The 26694-nt window shown below is 41.9% G+C and overlaps 1 protein-coding gene across 1 annotated transcript; it reads right to left on the bottom strand.

Annotated features, from left to right (window-relative positions):
* Nucleotides 1-1033: 1033 nt before the first annotated feature.
* Nucleotides 1034-26283, bottom strand: kcnh4a (potassium voltage-gated channel, subfamily H (eag-related), member 4a; the record flags this gene model as incomplete). Its single annotated transcript, XM_080448209.1, has 16 exons — nucleotides 1034-1183; nucleotides 1362-2297; nucleotides 2702-2778; nucleotides 4419-4498; nucleotides 4587-4930; nucleotides 5964-6178; nucleotides 6281-6530; nucleotides 8045-8244; nucleotides 9059-9253; nucleotides 10920-11127; nucleotides 11629-11786; nucleotides 13183-13432; nucleotides 16374-16507; nucleotides 17131-17265; nucleotides 17711-17944; nucleotides 26208-26283. 16 exons carry the CDS (start codon nucleotides 26281-26283, stop codon nucleotides 1034-1036), a joined length of 3642 nt encoding a protein of 1213 aa, XP_080304335.1.
* Between the last annotated feature and the right edge of the window lie 411 nt (nucleotides 26284-26694).

Below are 26694 nucleotides of genomic sequence, written 5' to 3'. Positions count from 1 at the left end.
TTTTTATTTTGGGGGGGGTCGTCACAGCCTGAAAATGTTGGGAACCACTGGCATAAATAAACCATTGAGCAGTGGACGTTTTTTGCTGTAATTACTTTTCACCACTGAGTGGCGCTACAGATCTACGCAGAAGCCTACACCACACAAGCCTTTAAAAATGACCAAGAACTATAACATTTAAAAAATCCCACTTGCACAGGTTTACTACAATACATGTGGGAAACAGAAACAGGTAAATTGTGTTCAGCTGTTTATTTGTTTTATTTATGCTCTGTGACTGGCTCAGAAAGAAGAGAAACTGAACATGTGAAAGTCATTGTAGTCACTGATGAAGTCAGCATTCATGCAGTAATGTTACATCAATAATAATAATAATAATACATTTTATTTATATTGCACCTTACTTTTTTTTAATGATTTGTACTTTATTTACTTTTTTAGACAAACATACAGAAAATTCACTTTCAGCATTGATGCAAGCATATTTTAGACAAGACATACAATAAACATCACAAGAACAGTCTTATTCAAATAACGACATTACTGACCATTATAACGAGACAAGACATACCATACACATAATACAAATAAACAAACCGTTAAAACATAAAGACATTGACAAAAAGAAAAATCTAAAATACAGTGCGCAGAAGCATACCGCCCGCAGTCTACCTCAGCCCTACCCCAGACAAATCTAACCCAAGACACTTTATGGTTATTGAAGCTCACACTGAGCCGGAGACGTCATCCATGACCCGTAGCATGTAGATGATAATGTCCCCATTTTAAATCATATTTATCCATCCTGTTGGGCAATATTGCACCTTACATTTGAAGCAAAGTGCTGCAGTACAGAATAAAAAACATTTGCAAAAAAACAATCTAAAAAAGGAGGGTTTTAAAATAAAAACAATTAAAAAGCAAGGGGGGCAAAGAAAGCCCAGGGGGTAAAACCAGAGTAGCTAACCGAATGCTTTAATAAAAAGAAAAGTCTTTAATCCTCTCTTGAAAGCATTGACAGGCTGTGGAGCTCTTAGCTGGTCCGGGAGTGAGTTCCACAGTCGAGGGGCAGCTGAGCAGAAGGCTCGTCGCCCATGGTACGGAGCTTGGTGGTGGGGACTTGGAGGCGGTTAGTGTTTCCAGAGCGGAGGTTGCGAGGGGAGGTTTGTGGCTTGAGCAGTTCCTTAAGGTAAGGGGGGGGGGGGCATTTCCGTGGTTGTATTGATACATTAATGTATCAATGCAATAAGTGTCAGGCTTGTGTCACTTCCACAGTCCACACCCTAAATGGGTCCAACTTCTACAGTTGGAGTACTGCTGCTAGTTTCAGAATCTACAACTTCATTATTGTCTGTCCTCACTGGATGCTTAGGAGGTACGCAGTCGCAATCTGTTCCTGTGCAAGACCCCAGCACTGTATGAGTAAGGTTCTCTGTCTGGTGGATAGGGCTGCATCCTACCAGATCATTCTGTCTTGGACCACTGATAGAACCAAGGGGGCCCTGGCTGTGTGTTGTGCTTGCTGAGGTATAGACCCCTGAGGGGGACAGGGAGCTGAAGGCCGTGTGGACTTCTGGATGGCCAGTAGGGGTGACAGAGACATGGATGGGTGTTGTTGGGGTGTTGGGAGATTGTGTGAGATCAGAGTTGGCTTGCACACTCAACGAGGGATAGGACTGGCTGAGATTTCTTGCAGAACACATTAGGTGACAGCTGCTGCTCAAAGTGGGAACAGAGGCCTTGCATCCCGCCTGAGGGCCCTGACAAGTCACTGGGAAGCTTTGAAAGGCAGAGCTATGTCCAAGGAGGGATGGGCCTCCCTGACCATGAGTTTGTGTCATGTAGGAAGAGTTGGGTATCGTTCTGGAGGTTTGTAAGGGGCCACATTGACTCTGTAGTCTGTGAGTAGTGGTTATTTCTCTGTCAGAGCAGCATGTGTGTAAGCAAGATGACATGGGACTGGACGGTCCATGCAAATGCTCAAGCCTCTGGCCTTGTGTCTGGCCTTGTGTGGGATTTATGCTATGGCTGGGCACTCCACTGTGACCCCACACATTTCTGGTAGGGTGGCTAATTGGCTCGTGATGGAGATGAGGCCCTGTTGCCATATTAAAAGGCACATGTGTCTGCCAGTCACTGGAAGCAGTCACACTGGCACTGGAAGCCATCTGTATGCTATAGGGGTATGTCGAGACTGGGGTGGTATAGTGCGGTGTGGTCACATGGGTCTGCAAGAAAAGCATCATCTCACGGAGCTCCTTGGCCAGGGTTGATATTTCTTGATTCAAGTTGTTCATCTGAAAATAAAAAGGATGGAAAAAGGAAGACGGCAATGAAGAATGTCTGCTTTTTAATGCAGTTTAAGCTACTTCTCATTGCTAAGAAATAAACTTGAGAGGAAGGTGTAGAACATGCAGCTGCTTCAAATTACAAATTAAAAATGTCTTCAGTTCATAAAGTGCATTCAACTTTGGCTGTAACAATTTTGTCACGCTCACATAACCCGAACATTGAACTGAAAGTGTGTCAAGATGTAGCCTACCCAGCCCTTGAGGAGCTGTGAAAGTAGAGTAGTGACTATTTGAAGGAGGAACAAAATGTTTGACATAAAAATGTTTGTCACCTAGTTAAATATTTCTATTCATAGATTGCGTTATATGTCTGTGTCATTCAGTTGGTCTAAGGTCACTAAATACTGTACCTCATTGTTGAGCTTGCTGATATTCTGTCTCATCTCCTCTGTCTCCAGAAGCAGGTTAGCGCTCACCTGGAAATGGTCTATCAAAGGGTGTAGAACACAAAGTATGGCTGTAAGTTAAGTAAGTTAACTTTAAGTAAGTTAAATAAAAATGAATGTTGCTTATTTTTAATAGCCTAGTAGCCTAGTGTCTGATACTTGTGGTAGGCAAATGGGTTTCACTGGGAACAAAAACATTTTCCAACTAATATTTGGATCTGTGTGAAAGATTTATGAACTAGAAAAAGTGCTCCTCGGAGCACAGGTCTCCGCCAGGTCAGGTAGGTTATTGTGGGGCAGCAATGTTCGGAATTAGCCAATCAGGATGGAATATGAAAAATTGGATGGAACCATCTTGATCACTTGACTATATGTGTACCGATTTGCATGATGTTTGAATTTGTAGGAGTAATATAAAAAAGAAAAGTGTTGCAAAATTGGCCTCATGGTGGCGCTATAATAGGGCAATGTTAAAAGGGTGGCATTTGTTCTTCAATGTAGTGCGAATGTGCGTGCAAAGTGTCGCAATCGGACGCTCCATTCATGATTTGTGGCATTTTGTTCAAAACGGGCCACTCCTGCAAACTTTAGATGTCAATGTTAGCCAATCAGGATGGAATATGAAAATTTTAAAAGATCCATCGTGATCACATCATCGTGATCACATGACTATAGAGATCAAGTGTACCGATGTGCGTGAAATTTGGATAAATTCTGAAGGCTTAATATCAAAGAATGTGTTTTACATAAGTCGGCCTCCTGGTGGCGCTATGAAAGGCAAATGTGAAAAATGCAGGTCAGTTGTTTTTCCTTGGCCTCTAGGGAGTGTGCGTGCAAAGTTTCATGCAGATCGGTGCAGTTATAGGTAAAAACATAAATCGTCCATTTATAGCGCCACCATGAGGCTGATTTGAACATTTTCAAGTGGCATTTCTTCCTCGGCCTAGTGGGAATGTGCGTGTGAAATCTCACGGAAATCGCAAGCTGCGTTCATGATTTGAGGCATTTTGTTGAAAACGGAGCAATCCTGCAAACTTTGGAAGCCAACCTTAGCCAATCAGGATGAAATATGGAAAATTGGACAGATCCGTGTTGATCACATGACTATAGAGATACTGTGTACTGATTTGCGTGATGTTTGGATAAAATCTGTAGGAGTACTGTCAAGAAGTGTGTTTTGCAAAAAGCGGCCTCCTGGTGGCGCTATAAAAGGCTAATTTGAAAAATTTGGGGCAGAGGTTCTGCTCTGTCATCCAGGGAGTGTGTGTGCACAGTTTCGTTGCGATCAAGCCATCGGTGCCGGAGATTAGCTGTACACAAAATGACAGAATGACGGACACACGGACGGACACACACACACACACACACACACACACACACACGGACGGACGGACAGGGGGAAAAACATACTCTCTCGCCATGCCTTTCGGCCTGGCGGAGACAATAATACAAATCTGAGATGAGTTGCCTTGACCTAAGCAGTAAGTAGTGCAATGCTCCTAGGTATTTGAGACATACAGTACAGGGGCTACATGTAGAAGAACCCCCCCCCCCCCACACACACACACACACACACAATTTTGGGTCACAAAAACCTGAGATATCCTTTTGATCAATATTTTCATTGTTACAAGTAATAGCAGCCACCACCGATGCACCACGAAGCCTGTGAATGAAATACCTTTTCCATTAGTCTTTGCCTCACTCTGCTCCACATTAAAATGAAACGCATGCTCATTATCTTCAATTCCATCCACAACCCTGGAAGAGACAGGAATAAGAGTTACATTATTATAGAGCGATCTGAAAACCAATTAATATCTGAATAAAACTGATTGGAATAGATTACCTGGGGCTCAAGTCTAGAGGAGTGACACAATGTACGGATGGGATGAGCAGTTTGGCTGGTCTATGGCTCAAGTCTGTGTCATGTAGAAGAGTGGGTAATGGAGCGGACAAGAGATTGTCAGTGTTGAGTGGCTGGGGAGATGGGCTACGGCCTCTACATCCCTGAACGGGTGATCGAGGGCGGAGGGCATGGATGTGGTGAAGCTCTTCCCCCAACTGGTTGGTGCTGAGGCTGGGTTGGTGGTGCCACTGGCTCCTTGGAAGCCAGTGGCCCATGTCTTCCCCGTGTTCCACCTTGTCCGCCTCAACAATGAAGGGTAGTTTGTGATCCATTCCAAGCCGATCCTGGGGAGAGAGAAACATTGTTCATTATGTCTTAGTTAAAAGGATTATTGAAGGAAATTATGTTAGTCAAATAAGTGCTTTCAGAATCAGATCGCTATCTTATATGTAAACAGGGAATAAGACTCCTGAACTTGAAAAAGTGACAAACGGTAACAGGACTATAGTTTACGGACTGTGCAGATTCCCTTAATATTTTGTATTGCCATTTCTTATATTTACAGCTATTTTTCAGTATTGTACTGCGCTTTAGAATATGCACCTTATTGCACTTTATTGCCACCAGTGCACTTTACTGCCACGGCTGCAGCCACTTACAGTAGGTGACTATTTATACACAAAAATCGTACAATCTTGTAATGTCTTTTATCATAGAACTTCTTCCATTATATCAGAGAACTGACTAATGTATTCAAAATGATCAGGCCTGAATACATACACAAGTGCTACAAGTCTGAAATATTATAGCTTGCACCTCGAAACATTATAATCCTTTACAGCTTTGCATTGTTATACCCATTGTTGAATTGTGACATAGATTATGTAGATTGGTGAATGTGTCAAATGTACTAAATAAATAGCTCTGTGAGGCAGAAATACCTGAGACAGCCTGGGAGATCTGGAAAGTCTTGTTCGTCCCTATAGATATATCATCAAAGTTAGCAGATATACACAACTGTGTTCGCAAAGTATATGGTAACATATAACTAGAAGCATCTGCAGCTTATATTTCACAAACTCTCTCTCTATGTATATTCTCTGGAGTGTGCAGTCCCTTCCTTATGGAAGGTCCATCCTTTTTTACAGTTAATATGGCTGCTGCCTAGACTTGCACCTCCTACATTTTTTTAGGGATGTGCAGGAGTTATTATAGTGTTATATATATATATATATATATATATATATATATATATATATATATATATATATATATATATATATAAAACTCCTGCACATCCCCCAAAAAATGTATATATATAATGTTATATAACATAACATTTTATTGATTTAACCTATGAAATTGCACATGTCTTACTTCAGCATCACTGCCTTCTCGCAGGTTGTATGTGAGGTTGTGGTGGATGTCTGAGTTGAAGCGGCTGCCATACTCTGGGTAGAGCCCCAGGACCTCCTGCAGAGCCCTAATACTGATGTACTGCAAGTCACAGTAGGTCAAAGCCTTCACATCTGCATTGGTCTTAATCACTTGATCATTCCCTGGTAGGTCAGCCCCAATTAGATCACCTTTGCCTGCACAGATCAGGTAAAAAGCAGAAGGGTTACAATGGATTGAAGACAAAAACCCGAAACTGAGGCAAGATGTTGCAGACCCACTGCCCAGCATGCACTAACCCAGGATAGCAAGAACCATGCCGTCCTTCAACACTTCCAGGGATCCGGAGCAGACAAAGTAATTGGCTTGCAGGGCATCTCCCTGACGAATGAGGTACTCCCCAGGTGCACAGAAAGAGGTCTTGACGTGCAGGGAGAGAGAGCGCAGACACCCCCTGCTGGCTCGCTCAAATACAGGCAGCTGCAGAATGTCCTTATTTAAGTGCATGGCAATGTCTGCTCGTAGCTCATCTGGGAAGTCATGCAGCAGCTAAGAGAGAGGAGTTGAAAGACCTCATCAGTCTGAACAAGGCAAATGTCTATAGGATGCACTTTAGATTCTAGAGAGGTCTCTTTCTAGTCTCTTTTTCTAGAGTCTAGAAAGAGAGTTGTTAAGAGCTGACACAAAATATGTGCCTCTCTCTGTTGACATAGTCAGTGTCTCATTACGTTGATGACATATTTTCACACTTAATAGAGAATGGATATCATCAGGTGTACTTGTCTACACGGTCTACTGTCTTGGTGCGTTCCTGAAAAACATGTTTGACCTGACGTGGTTGTCGTTTCTACAGATGAATAGTTTCTCATTTCTGCAAATTCTGTCCAAATGTTTGGAGGATTTCAATTTTCAATTTTCAAAAGGAAGTGACATGTAATTAGAAAAACCATGCATAGATTTTTATCCTACAAAATACAGTGCCTAGTATGGAGTAAGAGATGAGAATAACACCAAAATATACAGATATATTATAACACTTCATATGATAAATGATCAACGACAAAATGAATACATATTTTTTTCACCCAAGGCATTACTATTTTGAAAGCATATTATGGGAAAGTGACAACCATATCTTTACAATACATCTGGAGGGGGAAGACATCTATATAAAACCAGCATTGTTAGGCAACAGTTTTTGTTGTGTGACGTCAGACCAAGGTGCGATCATAGAGAGAGACAGAGAGAGACAGACAGACAGACAGACAGACAGATAGAGAGAGACAGAGAGAGAGAGACAGGGAGAGAGAGAGGGAGAAAAAGAGAGAGGGAGGGAAAGAGTTGCACTGACATGACATGCAAGGTTGCACAGTAAAAACAGATACAAGATGCTAAAGGCAGCATGTGTTGACTGTCACACCCTCACACTCATTGACTGTCTCTTAGCTTCAACAGTGAATACATTCTCTGCAGCCAGGGATGGTGAGAGTGTTAATGAGTATTCACTATTCACTCTTTTCCCACTCTTATCCATATAATTAGACAGGGTGCTGCTCCTATCGGACTGATACTGCGTTTGGTGCCATAGTCCTTCATTTTAAACTTCTAAGCCTAGTTACAGTAAGACACTGTCTTATATTTTAGTAATCAAGTTTCTGACTATGGATTCTAGCAACCACTCAAACACCAATAATTGACACTGTAGCCTACTGACAGTCCACACAATGTGTAAACAGCTAATACAGACCGTTAAACATGTGTTTTACAGAAGACTGAACATGAGAGAAGGTGGCACTTGCCTGACAGGCTTGTAAAAGGTCTATGAATACAATATTCTATCCATATAAACCCTATGTACTTAGTTGTATGTCGAATAGCAACCATACCTGATCTACAAGCCCCGTGTTGCGATGCATTGTGAGCTTGTAGCTGTCTGCTATTTTCACCAAATGTTTGTCTGTTTTCGCCAAGTGTTTGTGTACTTTCGCCTTTTATGACGTGCCCAGAATTATAGGGTCGCTAGGGTTCATGAGGTTAAACAGTCACTTCTTCAGTTCACCAACCTCATTGGCATTGATGCCATTGTTCACGGACCAGGTGGCCTGGAAATATTCCAACATCCGCTGCTTTAGCAGTTGAGGCAGGCGATGCACGCGGATGAAGTCCTTGAGGTCCTTCATTCTTGTATGGTAGAGTGAGCGTCTAGAGTACATGCGCTGGATGATGGCCGTTACATTACCGAAGACCACCGCGTGCATCAGGGCTAAAGGTGGGACAGGGGAGCAGAAACATCATTTGGAGCTCGGTAGTTTCTCTGGCTAAAGTACACTGTAAAATCCTGAGAGTTAAATCTGCAAATTAACCAGTAAGTACAGCTGTCAAATAAATGTAGTCAAGTAAAAAGTACAATACCATACTGTACAGTATTAAGTATTAAAACAAATGGATATACTCAAGCACAGTAAAAGTACCTTGAAATTGTACTTGAGTAAATGTACTTAGTTACTTTACACTACTGGCTGCAATCCATACATTTTATATCCTACCCAGGATTCAACCAGTCCTCCTCAACCACAGGATATATTACTATTTTACTCAATAGAAGAGCAGAGAGAAAACAAATAGTGTGTGTGTGTGTGTGTGTGTGCGTGTGTGTGTGTGTGTGTGTGCGTGCGCGTGCGTGCGTGCGTGCGTGCGTGCGTGCGTGCGTGCGTGCGTGCGTGCGTGCGTGCGTGCGTGCGTGCGTGCGTGCGTGCGTGCGTGCGTGCGTGCGTGCGTGCGTGCGTGCGTGCGTGCGTGCGTGCGTGCGTGCGTGCGTGCGTGCGCATGTGCGTGCGCATGTGCGTGCGTGCGTTAAATAACCTACTCTATCAGATTGGTTAAAATAATGTGTTATTTGCACGAACAAAGTTATGGATTGCAGCTTTAATTTAACTCTGAGCGTGTAGAAATGGAACCGATTGGATTGGACACGTCACGTCAGGGTCCATTTGGTTCCATTTGTACACTCTCTCAGTTTGTTTTTAGTCAGCAAATGAGTCACAAGAAGGAGCGTCAACAGTTTCTGATGAACTCACCACCCATGAGCATGATGCAGATGGAGAAGACTTTCTCCGCGTCGGTGTTGGCGCACACGTTGCCAAAACCCACACTGGTGAGGCTGCTGAGAGTGAAATAGAGCGAGGCGATGTACGCACTGGGCATGGAGGGACCCCCCACGGTGCTGTTGATGTACGGGGTCTCCAGGCGCTTACCCAGCTCCTGGAGCCAGCCTTGTGGACCAGGGGAGAGACAGAGAGAGAGAGAGAGATTGATTGATTGATTGAATACTATATTTAGAAAAGACATGGAAACAGTACATGGAAGTACAATTCACAATACAAAGGTCCTCTAAACTGGATCGCTCATAAAAGCACAAAGGCTTATTTAAAATGAGATCCCCCAGAGAGAGAGAGATGGGTGGGGGTCAGTAAAACAATGGTGGACAGTAACTTTACTTGAGTACTGTACTTAAGTACAATTAAGAGGTACTTTTACTTTACCTGTATATAAAACAAAAAAAATGTATGTACTTCTTTACTCCACTACCTCTCAGAGAATATTGTGCTTTTGACTTTGTAGGTTTATTATTACAAAACAGACATTATCCACATAAGCCCTATTTTATTTATTTATGAAACTTTTTTTATGCTTATATGGATACAGAAAAATAACCGATCTGCATTTTTCTTTTAAGTTAGACACATTTAGAAATGTATAGTAAGTATATATTGATGCCAATGCTTTTGTACTTTTACCAAAGTACAATTTTGAATACAGGCCTTTTACTTGTAACAGAGTATTTTTATATAGTGGTATTGCTGTTTGCACTCAGGTAAAAAATCTGGAGTACTGCTTCCACCACTGCATCGTAAAGCCATCGACAGAAAGCTTGCTTTTTCAGTGTGTCTTTTCAGGCTTAACTGATCACCCGCCGCTCCATGGCCTGTAGAGAGTCTTTTTGTGTGTTAGCGGGAATAAATTGGATTCACACGTGCAGTGGGGGGCATTGCTCTATGGCCATTACTCTGTGACCTGAACTTCCTGGGCTGCCACGGAAGCGGGTGGAGGTGGCAGCAGGGGAGCTAAGGAGAACCAAAGAGGTTCAAGCGCTGCTGATGCATTCATGCTTGGCTAGAGGTGTGTAGTGCGGGGCCATTCCAATTAGCTGCAAGGGGCTGTTGCTCCTGGAAAAGTGATATTTTTCTGGCGTGTAAAAGCTGTCACAGGAACACACAGGAACATGTGCACGGTACAAACCTTGGTGTCAACTTAACTCAGAGTGTACAAATCTACACACACATGCGCAACAATCAATCAATATTTTTCAGCTGAAGTATCCATGTGGATGTCAAAAGAACATCTAGTTTCTAGAATAAAAAACGTTTTGGTGGACCATTAACCATGATCACATTCAGAGTATTTGTAGAGCTCTTAATAATATAATGAAATGAATTGTTACATATATTGATAAGGCAAATCAGCGTGTTTGAACAGTTTTGTTAATATGGAAATGCATTTGTTGTCCAGTGGCACGGCGCAGTTCTTAAGCAATCAAATCCACAATGTGATTTGATTGCTGTATTTATGTGTGTAATGTATAGAGTCCCTTGAAGGCAGGGCAGCTACTCATATATGTGCAACAGATTCCTGTTCTTGATTATTGTGCAGAAAGCAGTATGAATCAATGTTGTGACGGGTATACCAGAGGGCAAGGTTGTATTTAGGGGGCTCAACTTGCAGTCAGGATTTTATTGCAAACTTGAGAATGTAATTGTTTATTGTTGAGTTGAGTTTGTTGAGACACTGTGTGGTGTGGTCAGTGTGGTCACACAAACGCACGCACACAACGCACACACACATGCACACACGCACACACACGCTTGTGCATGTTCTCACCTATGTCCCACGTGACAGGGTCAGTGCTCTCTATCTGCTTGCGTCCGATGACATACCAGACGCACGCCATCCAATGGGCCAGCAGTGCAAACACAGACATCAGCAGGGTCAAGACCACAGCGCTGTACTGTGAGTAGCGGTCCAGCTTCTGCAACAAGCGCAGGAGCCGCAGTAGACGCACTGTCTTCAACAAGTGCATTAGAGAGGCCTGGAACGAGAGCACAGAATACACGGTACAGGTGAACATGTAGTTGCATATAGAGAAGAAAAAAGGAAGACTATTCTACTTGAGAGATCTACTGGCTACTATATTCATGACTCAAGGGCTGCCACTGAACAACAAAAAAGTCTATACATTCTTTAGAAAATAGCTGATCAACAAGCTCACAGAATCTTTTTGTTTTGTTTTGTTTTTCTTCTTCTCCTTTATTATCTTATTTTACCCAAAATGGTTAAGCAAAATCCAGGAATTTAGTTATCTTTTCTTGTGGACAGGGCATGTAAATAAAGAGACCTACATTTGGAGAGAAAGACAGTATAGAGATAGAAGTCTACGTCTCTCTGACACAGCATCGAAGATACGATGATGAACACATCCAGAAACAGACAGTCTCACACACGCACACGCACACACACACACACACACACACACACACACACACACACACACACACACACACACAGAGAGAGAGAGAGAGAAAAATCTCACCACTGTAATGTTGAAGGCATAAAGCAGGTCAAAGGGTAGTGCAGCGATCAGATCTATAAAGAACCAGGAGGTGCAGTAATGCAGGCAGATGGAGCGGGCATCGTAGACCACCTGACCCGACTGGCTCACATAGGTGGTCCGGAAATTCAGGACGATATCTGAATATGAACAGTGAAAATATACACAGTAAAATACTCAGAGTGTACATTCATCCATTCGTACAATCTCAGAGTTACAATGGATAAATTAATACTGAGAATTTAACCATGTACATAGAGATATTTAACAAGGACTATCAATAATTGATATGAATTGAGGTGACATGAATTGATGCCAGAATTATACCTAAGCTAAAGCACACCTGAAATTTCAGATTAGATGTAAAGGAATTACAGTGATGTAATTACTAAAAGTAGCTATCCTTACCCTCCATTAGAGTCAATGCTAAATGTATTATCTATTTACAAATAAATGTGTTTGATTACTGAAAAATATGTCTGTAGGCGAAAAGGCATTTAGTTTGTGGAAGTACATCTTTAAACAAAACTAATGTAGAACTATAAAATCTAAAAATATCATTTTGTAGTACGTTCATACTTCAAAAAAAGAAATCTTCTCAGGCATTTCACTGTGCATAATTGTCACCAGACAAAGTTATTGATAGACGGAACCAGAGCCCGATGACAGCTGTGCTATCACACGCCTCTGGAAGCTGAAAGTGGGACGACGTAAGAATGCTCTAGTTATGATCCGTAAGCTGGGGCAACAGAGACGCCCAGCGTGGGTGAGGACAGGTGGGATATATATAGGGTGTATAGTCATTTATTATCCATTGCCACGGCAACCATCACAGTTGCACTGATATATATAATTATAACACATCAGGTTGGTTATTGGTTTCTCTTTATAGCACTGTTGGTGTGGAGACACGCTGTAGCATCTTAAAGTAGATTATTTTGAGTGGATCTGTAGGAGGCGAGCCGTCTAGAAATGGGTCTGTCTGTCTTGCCTTGTCTGTCTGTGTCTGGATAACGTCACACACAACGTATGGCATCACAACGCGTTGTGAGCTTGTAGGTCTGCTATTTTCACTACTTCTTAAAAGTATTTATTTTATTCATTTACACGCGACCCATAAAAATGGGTCTGTCGACACCCAAAAATGGGTCTCGACTGACCCTGGGAAACAGTGTATTAGAGGGTTGGTCTGTCTATGGGTGTCTGTGTGTCTGGAGCAAACCGCTGGACCGATCAGTGCCAAATGTATTTTCCTTTCCACGTATGTTTTATATTGACATCTAACATTTTATAATGGAAACTAATCAATGGGGCTTGTATCAGGCTGAAACCTTGCCCAAATGTGGAGTCATACATCATAGATATGTCATAGGATAGATGATGTCACAGGCTGGCCACACGAAGTCCGAGAGCCACATGAAGCCATGTGGATCTCGAGATCAACATGATTCAATTTGTTTCACATTATGTTTCATATGTTTGTTTAAATATGTATCTTTTATAATGGAAGTCAACAGCGGTTGAATTGTGTCGTACCAAGTATAAACAGTATCTCCACTGCGATGTCACTGCCTAAAGTGCCGCGACTGGCACTTTCAGGGTCACCGTCTTCATCGTGACTGACAAAACAGACATCGTAAGGCACAGTGACTGCGACGTAGAAGGTCGCCAGCAGGATTAGCCAGTCCCACAAGGCCTTGGAGATGCTGTAGTGGAGCAGGATGAAGCGTGACTTCTTTACAGCGGCCACCTTGTACTCCGGCAGAGTGGGCTTCTGGAACACACTCTGACAAAGGGAGGAGAGAGCAGACATGAATCATAAAAGCAATCCATCCAGACCTTCACATTAGATTGCACGTTGAAAGATGAAGGGCAAGGGCATTCCTCTGCTCATGTACCTCATGTTCATTGTGTCTCAATGGCTTCAGTTAGATAAGCATGCCCGAAAATCCTTTCCTTTGTCAAAGGAATCACGATTTTTCCAAGGTGATCACCAACTATGTGGACAGAGGCTGTCGTGGTGGTCCTTTGACAAAGAAAATAATTTTCTTTGTCAAAGGAATCACGATTTTTCCAAGGTGATCACCAACTATGTAGACAGAGGCTGTCGTGGTGGTGCTGTCAATAACCAATTTTTTTGCATTTGTCTGGATGGAAAAGCTCCAGTAAGTAATAGGCCTACTTCTGCCAAGGAACAGCTCTGACTGACTGACTGACTGACTGACTGACTGACTGACTGGATGGATGGCAATTTATTTCTTTACCAATCTAACCATTCAACCTTTCTCTCTGTATGAAGACATACAGCACAGGATATATTGTCGCTGTCAGGTGGAAATCTTTATGTCCCAAACTGTTACTTTTCAGGAAATGGAAAAAAATACCTGTGTTCCAATGGATCCAATGTAGTTATTATTTAGTCAAAAGGTCTTTTCATGCATTAAATATTTATAAAACCCACAGAGAGACTTTAATCACTTTCAATACCTATTTTGGCCATGTCATTATAGGCAAACAGTTGAAAAAAATTATAACAATAGCAAATCTACAAGGTACAAGCTTGTAGATCTGCATTAATTAATTAATGAAAAATATAAAAACATGTTTCTGACCATATACAGTACATTGCGTGTGAGCATGTGAATTTGATTGACAGGAAGTGAATAAATTATGACCTCCTGACTCACAGGTTGACAGGCCATAATTGAACTATGACTGGGGGCTGAGTCATAAAATCCTCCACCCCCCTCCTCCCCTCACTTCCTCAAACCACAGACCCCCCTTGTAGCTCCCATAATAGATTGACAAACGAAGAAGACACAGACAGACAGACAGACAGACAGACAGAAAGACAGACGAATACATTCATACATACATACATACATACATACATATACATACGTGTGTGTGTGTGTGTGTGTGTGTGTGTGTGTGTGTGTGTGTGTGTGTGTGTGTGTGTGTGTGTGTGTGTGTGTGTGTGTGTGTGTGTGTGTGTGTGTGTGTGTGTGTGTGTGTGTGCCCCGCCCCGCCCCGCCCCGCCACGCCACGCCACGGAACCCAACCCGCCTCAATCCGCCCCGCGAACCCATATATAAATCTATGGCTCAACCCGCCCCGCAACCCACGGTGGGAATACATATATATATTATATAGCGCTCTTTTAAGTAACCAAAGTCGCTTTAAATGTCTACAGTAGCACAACATTGTCATGGGCTAAATAAACAAGCATGTTGTTCAAAATAGTTTTTTTTTTTGTGTGTGAGCGGCTGACCCGCTCACCCGCAGCCCGCATAATTGCCTCTGAAATCCTGACTCGACCACCCGCGCCGCGGGTTGACCCGCGGGACCCGCGGGTTACGGGTCGGCCCGCTCATCACTACTACACAGGGTTTTCCACTTACTCTGTTGATGGCTGACTGGGGTTCATGGTTATTTTTCATATTTCAAGGGTGAGGTATTCATATTTCAAAGGGAGGGTTTTAAGTGTATAATATGGATAATATCATATTGACAGGTATTGATCAGATATTGCAGGTGCTCTAAATTTTGTGGGGCAAGAAGGAAGTTTGTAACAGATGGTGGATAGAAGAATGTACAATGGCGACTAAGAGACATCTTAAAAGATTTACAGCAGCACTAGGCAAAGATGTGAAATCCGAGACAGTTGGTTACACAGACACAGACACATGTCAAGATTCCCCCAAATTTCTAAATTGTCGCTACGGCCACAATTTTGACAGTACAGACACATAAGTGTTGCCATAAGCCTGCTGATTCCTATGATTTCATTATTTAAGGTGTGCATTACTGTATATCTACTAGTCTTGCATAGTCAAACTAACTGATACGTCTGGTGACATCTAAATTCAATGAATGACCTAAAAATGGGTGGAAACAATAACAACAACGCAGAACCAATGCAAAGAATTTAGGATGGTCCTTCATATTATGACGGAATCAGAATTGATTTTCAAATCAGTGGGCGTAGGTTTGTTATTTTCAAATCAGTGGGTGTAGGTTTGTTACTTTCAAATCAGTGGGCGTAGGTTTGTTATTTTCAAATCAGTGGGCGTAGGTTTGTTATTTTCAAATCAGTGGGCGTAGGTTTGTTATTTTCAAATCAGTGGGTGTAGGCTTGTTATTTTCAAATCAGTGGGTGTAGGTTTGTTATTTTCAAATCAGTGGGTGTAGGTTTGTTATTTTCAAATCAGTGGGTGTAAGTTTGTTATTTTCAAATCAGTGGGCGTAGGTTTGTTATTTTCATAATAAGTGGGCGTAGGTTTGTTATTTTCAAATCAGTGGGTGTAGGTTTGTTATTTTCAAATCAGTGGGTGTAGGTTTGTTATTTTCAAATCAGTGGGTGTAGGTTTGTTAGCGCTGGTTTACTCTGCCATCCAATTCCAAACCCATTCAATGAATGATATAGATTTCCTCAGATGTATCAGTAGGCAGAGATCTCTGAACATCTGGCTACGTACAATAAGAGTACAGTATTTGTACTATTTATACAACACAGTATAATAGTTATCCATTGGTTTCCAGTTAATTAGAATAATCAATTTTTTTAAACCTGTCAGTTTAGCTATTAGAGCAAATGCTCACAGGTCTTTCGTGATTATGAAGACTTGCCAAATCTCATTCGCTAATGCTTTGTCATCATAAGTAATTCATAGCTATAACATGGTGGAGACAACAGAGCCAGTGCTCTTTAATCCACAGAGACTCACATTAGTGAGCTTCCCTTTGCTTCTCTTAGAGAACATGTTGGTCAGCTGGTACAGAACCGTCCTCCCCCTCTCTTGGGCATGGGAAAAACGGGATCGGTTGCTTTTCCTGTTTTGGCGGGAATCGTCTGACATGCCTGTTTGAAATAAAGGACACAGTACACACTGTAATGATAGCTCATTACACTTACATTTAAGCTAAATGTTTAGTTGGAGACCATGATGACTTGAAGTTCAAGTTCAGTTCAAGTGCTTTATTGCCATTTGTAGGCATTTTAATTAGGAGCTCTCAACAACGGTTAGAAGGAGGAAATACAAGATGCATTTAAATAGTATAAAATATAAGTATTAAAACAAATAAAAACATAGATAAAAAGATTGTCAAGTACATATTACTGCAAGCCGGGGCCACTGCAGGGTCCCAACTCCAGAGGGTCATTTTTGGTCATTTCACTGACTGACAGTTTCGCTAACTAGAACCAATTATAATTATTGTGAAAAATATACCAGTGAAATATTAGATCAAACACAACTTTTGTTTAATTGAAAAAAGTTACACAGAATGACTTTAACTTTAAAAACTAGCTGTGAAATTAATCAATGTTGAACAACTGCATATTTCCTAAAATGTTATCAGGAACAGTTTTTGATGTTTTTTTTCGATTGGTGTTTCAGGCTGCACTACTAATGCCCTTCACTAATGCCCTTCGCTGGGGCTGGGATAGCTACAGTAGGATACATGCAGCCGCAATAAGCTCACCATCTCTCTTCTTGCTGTTGTGGTGGCCTTTCCCATAGGATTCACTGACATCTTTAAAAGAGAACAGGAACAGAACCACCTCGCCTTTCTCATTCTTAATTGGTACAATGTCCAGGAGACACCAGAACGGATTTCCTGAGAATAATGAAAAATACATGATTAAATTGAGGTAATTCACGTGTGCATATGAAAGCGTGTCATATAGACAGGGAGGCATTCAGGCATTCAGGCATTCAGGCATTCATACATTCATACATTTATACATTTATACATTAATAGATTCATACATGTATACATTCATACTGTACATAGAGAAATGTTGGGCTTGTTCCTCCGTCCTTCACCTCTCCACTGTGTGTATGTGTGTGTGTGTGTGTGTGTGTGTGTGTGTGTGTGTGTGTGTGTGTGTGTGTGTGTGTGTGTGTGTGTGTGTGTGTGTGTGTGTGTGTGTGTGTGTGTGTGTGTGTGTGTGTGTGTGTGTGCGCGTGTGTGCGCGCGCGCATGCGTGCGTGCGCGGCTGCGCGTGTGTGCGTGTCATATAAACATGTGTGTTCATATGAATAGGTTTGTCTCTCCTCACCATTCTTCCTATAGAAGCGGACATGTCCCTGGTACTCCTGTTGACCCTCCAGAGCCTTGTCCACTTGCTCGGTGACCCTCTCACAGGTCTCGCCCCCGTGCAGGAAGCGACACGTGCAGTTCTTCTGCATCACCTCTGTCCTAGCAAAGCCCGTCAGCTCGCAGAACCCATCTGAGCAATACACGATGGGGTAGCCATGGCGGCCGTGGGCGTTTCCCAGCAGAAAGTTACTGTCTGTGAAGGAAAAGGACATGAAAGGACTGAGGTTCAGTGGTGGAAAGTAACTAAGCACATTTACTCAAGTACTGTGTGCAATTTTGAAGTACTATTACTTTACTTGACATTACTTCAGATGTAAACTGACAGTGGTCAATTGACATATACTGATATGTTGACACTTTAAGAATCAAAATGACATAAATAAATAAAGTGACATACAGTAGCTAGAAAACCTACTGTAAACCTGTTGGATAATATGATATTTAAGAACAAAAGGCAATAGTCTGTCCTGACATCAGCCGTCGTGTCACAAGCATAGCAATATTGCAAAGTATTGACAAAATCTGGCACATTTCTAAATGGTTATGTATGTGCATATGTCAGGCATCCTTGCCTGCCTGCTGTATGTAGTGTAGATGTAAAGTGTGCCGCATGTACTGTATACAACTTCCAATCATTCAACAAAACATAGCTTCAGATATTATATTAGTTCAGAAGAAGTGGCCTCCCTCCATTTTGAGTATGGTGTAGCTACCATCCTATACCTGCATGTGTTTGTGTCACGTGTGTGTTGTCAGTGCCTGACACACTGTATCCAACATAGACCAACTACAGTATGAGTCATCTCCCCTGAAGGTGACAATGACAAAGACCACGCCTTGGAATCTTCCAATTATCACAAAAGTGAATCCTTGTGTCACACACCTTTGAACCTTCAACCTTGGCAGTTATAGCAGTATTCTAAAGGATGGGTGTTGTGATGGGTATGTGAGTGCAATCACACATAGGTGAATCAAACCCACCCACAGAATGGGTCCCAGACTCCCATGGCCAGCCCTTACAATCTAGTTGGATTGAATTTAAGTTGACTGCATGCCTGGAGAACCAAGAGGTCTTTTTATTCACTCAGTCCCTACATAATTTTTTTTCCAGTGGCAGATACTGACAAAGGATCTTCAACCTTCAACAGCATTGAATAGGACTGCTGTCTGCTCGTGTCAGCAGCCAAAGCATTATGCAACAATTACAAAAAAAACACGATCCAGACGATCCATGGAAAAAGAGAGGAAGATACCCAAAACCCTGGGGCAAAAAAAAACAACCTTAAGCCTGGTCCTAGCCCTGGAGACTACAAATTCGTGTCATCAGCAACTTACAATATATTTAGTTTTCTGTTTATTTCTTCCAATATTTCCTCATTGAATATATGGCAGGTTCGACAGAGATTTTATAGCCAGATCGATCACTCGGGATCACTCACAGATGAGAATGTGTGAGTGATCCCACGTGATCAGTCTGGCAACGCCAGGCTAGAGATTTTAATGCTGCTAATCCTGCGAAACGTTGGTTACTAATTACAGACACTATTTTGCAGGCTGACTCATGAGACAGGCTGATCTTGACATTTGGTGGTGTGATACCTAACGTACGGTATTGATCCTTCTTTCAGCACTTCACACATCATTGAAGCGGTCTAACTACATCATAAGGCATAACGTAAATGCTATCCTCCTGCTGGGTGGACGTAGTCATAATATCTGCGTGCATTATTTATACAGGAGATTGATGTCTAAAGCCCATAATGCCCCAAGATAAAAACATCATGTGGACTCAAGCAACATTCGTGTTTCCATGACAACTCAGTAGTGGTGGTGGTGGTGGTAATATACCGTATGTTACCAGAGCTTCAATAAGTCGTGATTACATAACCGTACACTCGCCCACAAGTTAGCGTGTTTGTGAGAGAGTAATGCTTTCCTTTCTTTTACATTCTGAGAAAAGCTAGAATCTTACAGTTTGCCATTAGAGACATCTTTGTAGAGAAGTCTGGCTTGAAAGGGAGATTCAGCTTGTCGCATGCACAGATGTAGAGACTCTCTTTAGATGGATTCTTAGGTGACAGTAATGAAGTACAGTTACTTGAATACAGTACATAAGTAAATATTTTGAATATCTGTTCTCGAATATTTGTATTTTTTGAAACGTATGACTTTCACTCCACCAGTTCAAAATGAAATATTGTAATTTTGACTCTACTGTATTTCTAGGAAGGGAAAAAGTACATGAATTATGAATTAACCACTTAAGCCATATTTCAAATTGAGTGAAAATAGCATATTTTTAAAAGCTCAACTTTCACTTTCACTAGTCAATAATATTTGACCAGGACTATCTATATTTAGACTCGGGTACTTCTTTGTCCAGCACTGCAAAAGAGTCATGGGTTAAATCAAGTGGACATTCAATTAAACATCTATTCATGCTTGGACCAGACTCTAACAAGAAGCACAGCAGCCTTCATTCTACCATGGCCTCTTAAGTTACACTTGTCAGAAGGATTGTGCGTCAAAGAAATAATTAAGCCTAGGCTACTTCATACTTGATCAACCACTTGAAAATCTAATGAAAATTGGCTAGCAACACAGACAAGGTATAAATGAGGCTTTAGCCATTAATCTCTCCATCCAAGTTTGTAGAAATATATGGTTATAATTCAAATTGATGGCGAGTGGGTAGCTCAGGATAGCTGTGTCCTCAGCTGTGTCCTGGATGGAACCCTGCACTGTCTGAAACACTACTTTAGAATAGGCTAAAACAGGCTTCATTCAGGTCAACACACACGGTGTGTGTTGTAAATCTCTCCTAGGATGACAGGCAGGCAGACAGACAGACAGAAGAAGCATGATAAGAACAGCCCAATGCACTGTAGCAGACAGTAATAACGCTGAAAGAAATGTCCTCATCTCAAGTTCCATCATTTATGTAATTTTATGTATTTATTCTGTCTGGGAAGCAAACAATCAAATAACACAACAATGTTGTGTGCGTAATATAATCCAACCCCAATTTGCACAGCCACGATCTTCAAAGTGCCGAACCATCCCCATGCATTTCAGCCCATCCCTTGTAAAGCATTGGCTCTATGTGGGCGCTGCATCCAAGGCTCTGTTGTGAATAACAATGCATCTCAGCCATCATTTACTAGCCAATGTGTGTCTCCTTTCACCTGTCACATTCGCGATGCTATTTTCGGAGCAAGAACATAAATTAGGCATGTCTTTGAATAATAATAAAAAAATAACACATTTGCATTCCCACTCAGGAAAGAGAAATGCTCATTATACCAAAAGATAGGAAATCTGCAGTTCGATGACTTTCATGGCTTTATATTGAGGAAAATACACAGACAAAATGTGTCACGACAATGGCTAAATTAAGAAATGATCTACCCGTTGTGTGTGTGTTGCCATAGCAATTTGTGCAGTAAAGCTGCTATTTGTATCTATGGGGTTACAATGATGCTGTTCCTTGTCAGGTGCAAATGTAGGCACTAATTGATCCAATTATTGATTTAATTTGTCGGGATACAGAATTGTTTGTAAAGACAATTCATTGCTGAAATTTACTATAAATGTGTGGTCACAAACACACATATTACCTACCAGACGAAAAAGGAGACTACGTTTGTTTGGGAAGACAAAACATTCTGATCTCAAACCAAGCTTTGCTATTTTAATCACTTAAACCCATTGAACAGTCTCCCAGGCAGTGTTAATTTTAACAGCAAATTATGATTTAGTCTTAGTCTTAGTCTTTTGAATAACACACCATTTATAGTGTCAGTCCTATTCTAGTCATCTGAAATTGGTTATTCTTAGTCTAGTCTTAGTCGACTAAATATCAAAATCGTAGTCTTTTAGTCTTAGAAGAGATCAACGCTGGAGCAACTGACTGACGTTTCGGTCTTTCGACCTTCCTCGAGGAAGGTCGAAAGACCGAAACGTCAGTTAATGTATACTTGCACCTAAATAATAAAAGGCTTAAAATGTCCGTGTTGCTCCAGCGTTGATCTCTTCTGCATCTGTTGTCCCTACCCCTGTGACGCACCTGAGGTGAGGCGCAACGGTAGAATCCCTTTGTTCTTTCAGTCTTAGTCAACAAAATTAACACTGCCCCCAGGGCTCTAGAATTGGTCCTCTCCTTTTTTCCCCTCAACACCAAATCTCTTTGCTGAAAAATAGCAAATCTACAAACTCATAACGTGTTGCAATGTGTTTCTACGTATTATGAGTGTTGTGAGTTCATAACAAGACACTGTTGTGAATATCTGCTATTTTGGGCAAATGTTCGACTGTTGCCGAATGTTATCCCCATTTTTGACATGCCCAGAATTGGGATACTAGGGTTCATGTGGTTAGAGGGTGTTCAACGTCGTCAACGGTCATCACACTGTAAAATCCTACAATTAACACTCAGGAGTTCACTCTGTAGAGGACTTGTTTCGTAGCATACTGTAAATCCACAGACAGTGAGGCAGTTATTATCCCAGTCTGAAAATACTGTGCAATCAGCCGTCAGCTCCCCCATTATTAGCAATGCCAAATCCACACTGTTACACTTAGCTTACTTCAGCGAACAAGAAATACAGTATTTGTATCAACTCTCTCTCAGCCTTTATTAGACTATATTGACTTTGTGTGTCTGTAAATGTGGTTTAAATTGTATCTATATTACAATTGGCAAACTTGCTGTACCTGGGAACGAACTGGGAAATTGTCAGTTTGTCTGTTTGTCAGTTGCATGTTAGGTTTCGCTTTTGGTTTGCATGATGCAGTTAGGTTTCGCTTTCGGTTTGCATGCTGCAGTTAGGTTTCGCTTTCGTTTTGCGCGTTGCCAAATCATGTGCGAGAAACAAGCACCGGTGTTGCAAGGAACGTCTACACGCTCTTCTGTCTCTGTCTCCGATGTGCGGGCCAGGCTACTAGACGGGAGGGCCGCGTAGCGGCCCGACCTTCTAGTTAGATACAAACAGAATAACAGAATATTACCATGTGCGATGCCAGCCCAAATTGCCTCAGTATAGTGCAGTTATGTAAAAGATGATTAAAGACTATCTTTTTGCCAGTAGGCCTACTTGTTGCTACAGTACATTTTAATATTCAAGGTTGCACTGTGAGGAGTGGGACTCATTGCGTGGGTGAAATTATTTTCTTAGTTATTTCATGTTTTTTTTTAACCTTTTCAGGCTTGTCACTAGTTGCTGGCTTATTTCTATCTAGTTTGACTCAATCTTTATCGTGCTCCATTCTTCCTTGTACTTTAATACAGCTGCTTCAATTCAATGAAATGCATCTCTTTTGAAGGGATGCAGGGTGTCGTTTCACAGATGATCTTTGGCAGAAAGATACTAAGCGTCGATAAGCAGCAGCAATTCTGAAGCCTGATGTATACTTAGTCGTACGATGGTGTCCCGCGCCAAAGAAAAGCCAATCTACAAGCTCACAATGTGTTGCAATGGGACCTGCTGTGAGCTTGTAGATCAGCTATTTTTTGGGCGCAGGACACCATCGTACAACGGAATATAAATTAGGCATAACGCCCACACGGTCAATTACAGTGGTGCAGACCTGCAGGAATGGTGCATAACAAAGAGCTGAAACATGCAGTGGGCTTATATCTTCTGAGATATTGGAGAGTCTGTGACAAAATCTCCTCACTTTGACCCCTATAGTGTCCACGTGGTGACAATTCCAACCCCTTTACATCTAAACGTTCAGTCAATGATTAATTCATGTTAACCTGTATTAGGCCAAATGTCAGGATTATATCTTTAGCTGTCATTAATAACCTATGCTGGGAGTTGGTGATTGAGATGATTAATAATTTAAGTGGGATTTTTTTCCCTCCACACATGTCAAAGAGCATAGCTGAGTAAGATTCATGGGTAATATTTGATTGACTCTTTGCCTCTACATAATTCATTGTAATTATCTTCCCTGCTCACATGTCAGTATGTGTTGGAGATCTGCTCACCAGGGGCGCTCATTCATTTATCATCATTGTCCCCCTTATTCTGGGGGAACATTCGCAGATCTACAAGCTCACAACGCGTTGCTATTTTCGGGCAAAGAAATTTGGTGTAGAGGGGGAAAAAGAGCAGACCAAGTACAGAAGTTCTGAACTGATGAAGTATTAGTAAACAATTTTCTTATCTAAAAGGTATAAACCTCACAGCAAAACTTTAAACCTGCATTTCCCCACAGAGATCGTTAAACCCTTTATTATGCACAGGGTCCCCCAGGGGTCTATTCTTGGTCCCCTCCTTTTTTCCGTCCACAAATGACAAATCTACAACCTCAACGCATTGGGACGCATTGGGAGCTTGTCGATTGGTCATTTTTGCGTAATGTTCGCTTAGTATGACATGCACAGAATAGGGACGCTAGGGTTCATGTTAAATTGTGACAAATTCGATATATATTGAATTTGTTTTAATTTGTCCTTGCTCAAAGTCATTTATTCTCAGACAGCCCCTTAATCCACTCACTCAGCTTCTTTGTCTGTACACCCACCCAGACCTGTCTGCTGCACACTGTGTGTGTGTGTGTGTGTGTGTGCGTGCGTGCGTGCGTGCGTGCGTGCGTGCGTGCGTGCGTGTGTGCGTGCGTGCGTGCGTGCGTGCGTGCGTGCGTGCGTGCGTGCGTGCGTGCGTGCGTGCGTGCGTGCGTGCAAGAGAGAGAGAGAGAGAGAGAGAGAGAGAGAGGAGTGACTTCATACTGATTTTGCACATAATTCATATCGTCACTGTCGGGCGGGAACCATGTATCCTACGTCAAAAAACATTACTTTCCAGGAAATGGAAAAAGGTAGTAGAAAATAGTTCAACAATAGAATTGGATCAGTAAAGGGGAACATTGTGAAATGGCAAAAGTATGATGAAAAAGGAAAAAGGAACTTGAAAAGAAGAAAAATAATCAGCACTGAAATTCAGGTGACGATGAACTCGAACTTACTGAATACAAACCTATCACAGCTGTGTAGTGGCTAGAGATCTAGAGAGGAAGAATGAAGGCTCCTCACCAGTGGTTCTCAACCTGTGGGCCAGGGCCCACTGGTGGGCCGCAAGGATACTGCAAGTGGGACCCCAAATAATCGGCAAAACTAAAGATTCACAGAATTCTTCTTTAAAACATTGGGGAAAAATATGGTTTTCATTGTTATACCGATAAATAGATACTTGAAGTATATTACGGAACACAATCGATTGATTGATCATTAAAATAAACATCTGAAAATGCACACGGCCCACCCATCTGACTGCTCGGTCAGATGGGTGGGCCACACAAACGCTTTCAAGATTTTCAAGTGAGCCCCCCTGATCCAGTATAGGTTGAGAACCACTTCTCCACACAGCAGCCTCTTGATGGGCCGCCCGTAGCTGAGTGGGTAGAGAGAGGCTGTCTGGTAATCAGAAGTGTTCCATAGCAAGACACTTAACCCCACTTCTCCACTGCTCCTAATACGGTAGTTAGGATTATTCAAAACCACAGTATTCTACACTCTGGGAAATATAACCCGCCATTTTACAATTGTATGCATCACAATAATGGAGCATCACACTTTTGAGTAATGTGTTGTGAGCTTGTATATCTGCTATTTTGGAGTATGAATCAAGCACAAGCAACAGCGGGGCCAAATTGACACCTCTTCTTGCAATATGACAGCTATATAACCTCAGTCCCTTTCCCAGACCTGTTGCATCTCAGCCCAGATTTCTAGGCTACAGGCATTACTTTGGGTCAAGCAGTCTTTCTCCACATCTGGGTCAGAAGTCAGAAGGCAGGCAGCCTAAAACAGGTCTCAGATTTATACTGGGACCTGTGCTAGATTTACATTTTGTGAGATTAGACTGAGACATTAATTAGCGGCATCAATTTCTATTCTGTCTGCTATCTACAAGCACACAACGCATTGTAACACGATGCGTTGTGAGCTTGTAGATGTGCAATTTTCGCTGATTGTTCTCCCCAGAATAGGGACTTTAGGGGTTCATATATGGCTAATGTACAAAATGTGAGATATAAATAATTTATTTTGAAAGTAGTCTGTAACTCACATTTCTTGAAGAATACTCCACTGTGCTGCACATTTTACCTGGAACTACACAGTAAAATCCTCTGTGTTAATGTATCCATTTGTAGCTCAGAGAGTGTACAAATGTAACCAAATGTACTTACACTCTCAGAGTTAAATTAACATTGGGGATTTTACTGTCTGTTCTTTCAGTCGTTTCCTCAATTGTAGGCTACTTGCAGTGGATGCAGAACCATTGCTGTTTGATATTCTGTAGCTCAAATACATTCTAAAGTTGTAAAAGACACACTCCAGGCAACTTTAACACATGCTCCCCCTTTTCTGTCATTTTCCCAAAACATGTACACTGAGTGAATGAGCAATGACTTACTAATGGAAGTACAGCAGTGTGTACAGTACTTACGGGTCCCATCAAAGTGGTTGGCAATGGTGTCCAGGAAGGTGTTCTGAGGGGCAAGGAGGCCTTTCATCACAGGCATCTTGCCTGGGGAATAAGAGAATATTGTAGACTCTTGTCACTTCGTCCCCCAAGAGAATCTGAAAGAGATCACTGGTGAAACTGACCTCCACACAGCGCCAGGTAGGGATGGCTTCTAGGTAATAGTTGTCAATCAACAATGGCAAGACTTTCAAAACAAAGAGTCAGATAGAAATTCTTCTACGGTCTTCTGCCTTCGTTCAAGAGAACCATCACTCAGCTTTGCCTGTTGTAAGAAAGCTTCTCTCTGGTGCATCCCTCTGCTCTCAGTCCTCTGCTCCCATCTGCCTCTTCTTTGTGAGTCTACCCTCCTGAGCACTCTCTCTCTCTCTCTCTCTCTCTCTCTCTCTCTCTCTCTCTCTCTCTCTCTCTCTTTCTCTCTCTCTCTCTGTCTCTCTCTCTCTCTCTCTCT

This window comes from Gymnoscopelus braueri (genome assembly GCF_963280865.1).
Source record: "Gymnoscopelus braueri genome assembly, chromosome: 13".
NCBI lineage: Eukaryota > Metazoa > Chordata > Actinopteri > Myctophiformes > Myctophidae > Gymnoscopelus > Gymnoscopelus braueri.
Note: the sequence above shows the minus strand (reverse complement) of the source record. Positions and strands in the feature narration are given on the sequence as shown.